Below are 1,531 nucleotides of genomic sequence, written 5' to 3'. Positions count from 1 at the left end.
CCGTGCGCGACACGCCCCCGCTCGCGCTCTCCGCCACCCACTCCTTCGACAGCTGCAATACGACATCCATTTAGTAAACTTATACATTTAAACAATTTTACAATAAACATGTTCGACTTCGAACGTTTATACAATTACTAACATTATTAACAATTATTAACATACTAATATTATAAATGCAAAAGTTTGTATTTTAACGTTTGTCACTACGTGTCTCCAAAATGATTGGACGGATTTCAATGAAATTTGTCACAGGTACAGAATAAAATCTCCTAAACACAAAAGCTTTCTTACTATAATTTTTAATTCTTAATGAAATAATGACAGAAGTTCTTATATAAATGTACTACCGTATTACCTTAAGCGTGCATTTCCCTCTTAGCACTGGTCGGGCGGCATCCTCGTAGAGCAGCAGACGCAGGTTCTGGGAGCCTTCAAGGTCGAGCGTGAAGGTCTCGTTCCAGCGCGGCTGCGCGCTGCGGCACACCAGCTTAGACTTGGCCTTGCGGAAATAGTGCCCGTAAGAGTCCACCTCCACAACCACGTAGTAATCTGATAACATATTACACATTTACAACGAAAACACATCGATATTTTATTTCTTCATATTTTGTAAAGATACTTTAGTAATACACTGTTTGTGTTTACTTAATTATAGTTATACTAGCTGTAGCCCACGACTTCGTCCGCGTGGCATCCCTTAGGTACCGGACATTTTTCGGGAATTACCTTATCACATATGTACTGCAAACTTTGTTTTATATCTGTGTTAGAACTTCAACGATATGATGTGTCGAAGTAAACGACGTGATACTCTGTCACAGTATATTGTACAGGGCTCACTGACCGGCGGCGGTGTCGAGGGGCGCGGTCATGCCGCCGATGTGCAGCTGCAGGTCGCCGAGCAGCAGCGAGTCGTCGCGGCCGCTGCGCAGCAGGTACGAGCCCATGTCCGTCTGCAGGTAGCTGCGGCACGCCGTCACCCACGCCTGCAGCTCCAGCATCGATATCGCGCTCGACCCGCCAGGGGGCGCTGACGACGCCTACATAAATTATTTAAAAAAAAAAAACATATTGACATTTCAACCAAAGACATTTATGAATTATATAGACTAGACACAGTAAACATCTTTTAACCGGTAACTTCTTTGAAAGGTAATATGTTAGTTGTTTAGTATGCAGTAGTAGTTTGGTAAGTCTAATTCTTTGTAATAAAATAAACTGTCACAAAATAAATATTTATTTATGATTTAGTGACACATATTGGCAATTTATGTAAATACAATGATTTAGACAGACATGGTAGATAGCGTTAATGAGAACCATAAAATTGTCTTAAAAGAGGTGTTATGCACGGTTTTTATATATTTTTTTTAAATATCTTTGATTACAACAGACTAAAAAAACAGTTTATATACATAAATTAATTGTAAGAGCGGCACCTGTAAGGCGTGTATGGAATCGATCCACTGAGTGCGCTCGTACTCCGAGCTGAGAAAGAAGATGTGCTGCCTCTGCAGCGTGGCGGCGC

General features: G+C 41.3%; 1 protein-coding gene across 1 annotated transcript; it reads right to left on the bottom strand.

Moving 5' to 3' along the window:
* Positions 1-6: 6 nt before the first annotated feature.
* Positions 7-1,526, bottom strand: LOC106106807 (active breakpoint cluster region-related protein-like; the record flags this gene model as incomplete). Its single annotated transcript, XM_013287464.1, has 4 exons — positions 7-52; positions 359-552; positions 848-1,043; positions 1,443-1,526. Coding segments are annotated over 4 exons (520 nt in total), but the record flags the coding sequence as incomplete, so codon positions are not given.
* Between the last annotated feature and the right edge of the window lie 5 nt (positions 1,527-1,531).

This window comes from Papilio polytes, unplaced genomic scaffold (genome assembly GCF_000836215.1).
Source record: "Papilio polytes unplaced genomic scaffold, Ppol_1.0 DF822084.1, whole genome shotgun sequence".
Taxonomy (NCBI): Eukaryota; Metazoa; Arthropoda; class Insecta; order Lepidoptera; family Papilionidae; genus Papilio; species Papilio polytes.
Note: the sequence above shows the minus strand (reverse complement) of the source record. Positions and strands in the feature narration are given on the sequence as shown.